The sequence below is a fragment of the Nomascus leucogenys genome, chromosome 12 (assembly GCF_006542625.1).
Source record: "Nomascus leucogenys isolate Asia chromosome 12, Asia_NLE_v1, whole genome shotgun sequence".
Classification (NCBI taxonomy): Eukaryota; Metazoa; Chordata; class Mammalia; order Primates; family Hylobatidae; genus Nomascus; species Nomascus leucogenys.
In genome coordinates, this window is record NC_044392.1 from 48,366,073 (window position 1) to 48,367,406 (window position 1,334).

General features: G+C 50.6%; 1 protein-coding gene across 1 annotated transcript; it reads right to left on the minus strand.

Moving 5' to 3' along the window:
- Positions 1–437: 437 nt before the first annotated feature.
- On the minus strand, positions 438–1,056 carry LOC105740585 (late cornified envelope protein 1C-like). The gene has a single exon (XM_012511071.1). The coding sequence runs from the start codon at positions 1,054–1,056 to the stop codon at positions 724–726; it is 333 nt and encodes a 110-aa protein (XP_012366525.1). The 3' UTR covers positions 438–723.
- Positions 1,057–1,334: the final 278 nt, after the last annotated feature.

The following is a 1,334-nucleotide window of genomic DNA, read 5'->3' on the forward strand; positions in this document are numbered from 1 at the left end:
CATGGTCTATTTGCAGAAAGTTTATGTATAATTTCCTAATATTTTTTACTGAAAGAGAATGAAATTTGGGAGTGAGTGGGCAGTATTGTAAAGGGAAGGAGGGGTAGATGGATGAAAGGATGGGGTGCACATCTGTCTCCCTGCCACACCCTGGAGACCAAGTAGGACCCTGAAGAAAATCCAAAGCACAAGGCTCTGTGTTCCTGAAACACCAGGAGGATGGGCACAGGCAGAGCCACGTAGTGATTCCTCTGACATAAGGTGTCAAAGTAGGAGCCAGAGATGTTTTTCTCTCCCCCTCTCCCTACCTTTAGCCATGCGACTAGCACATCTTTGATTTCCAAAGCTTCCAGGCAGCAGGAAAATAGAGAACAGTGAAAAAATATTGGAGACACAAACAGGCAAGGAACAGTCCACAATAAGTGGCCAGAAGATCTTTTGCTTTATTGTTTCACTTGAGGCTGCAGGAAATGAGCTGGAGAGTGAGTTTGTGGCTTGGGATCCCAGAGTAGACAACACAGTTGGTGTCAGGGGCAGCAGACAGGTTTGTGGGAGAAGAGCCAAGTTTCTGGATCCCAGGGCAGAGGGATCCTCTAGGCCAGAGCTCAGAGCCTTCACGGGGGCATCTCAGCCACTCTTGCAGGCCCAGGAGGAGAAAGGTGAGGAGGAAATGTTTGATCATTCATTTCACCCAAGTCTGCTCTTCTAGGTGCAGAGTCCACTTCAGCAGCAGCCTCCAGAGTGCTGGCTGCTCCCCTCTCCACAGCAGCTGGAGCCCCCCGAGGGCTGGCTGCAGCAGCCAGAGCTCTGGGGTCTGTGACAGTGGGACCTGCGGCGCCTATGGTGGCTCAGGCAGCAGCCACCTCCCCCAGAGCTGCAGCAGCCCCCAGAGCTGGAGCCACAGCAGCCTCCGGAGCTGACACTGCAGCAGGAAGAGACTGGAGGACACTTAGGGGGGCACTTTGGGGGGCACTTAGGGGTGGGGCACTTGGGAGGGCACTTGGGGGTGCACTTGGGAGGGGGCTGGCACTGCTGCTGGCTCTGCTGGCAGGACATCTGGGCGGTGGGTGTTCAGGAGCTGAAGGAGAGTCAGACAGCAAGTTAGAGCCAGGCACAGAGGCCACCCTTATTGCCTTTTTACCATCATTTATTTTTGCTACATTTTTAAAACCTGTTCAAGTAAGTCAGAGAGAAATTATCTCTAAAATTGTTTGTCAGATGCTTTCACAATGTCTTATAGGATCATCAGGATGTTTTTATAAAATAGACTATCTTATTTTAACCAAGCAACATAATGAGGACAACTGCATTAACAAACTTGCCCAAAATTAATG

Bases quoted from the DNA above. Each gene is read 5' to 3' on its own strand.
- LOC105740585 (XM_012511071.1), bottom strand. From the start codon at position 1,056: ATGTCCTGCCAGCAGAGCCAGCAGCAGTGCCAGCCCCCTCCCAAGTGC.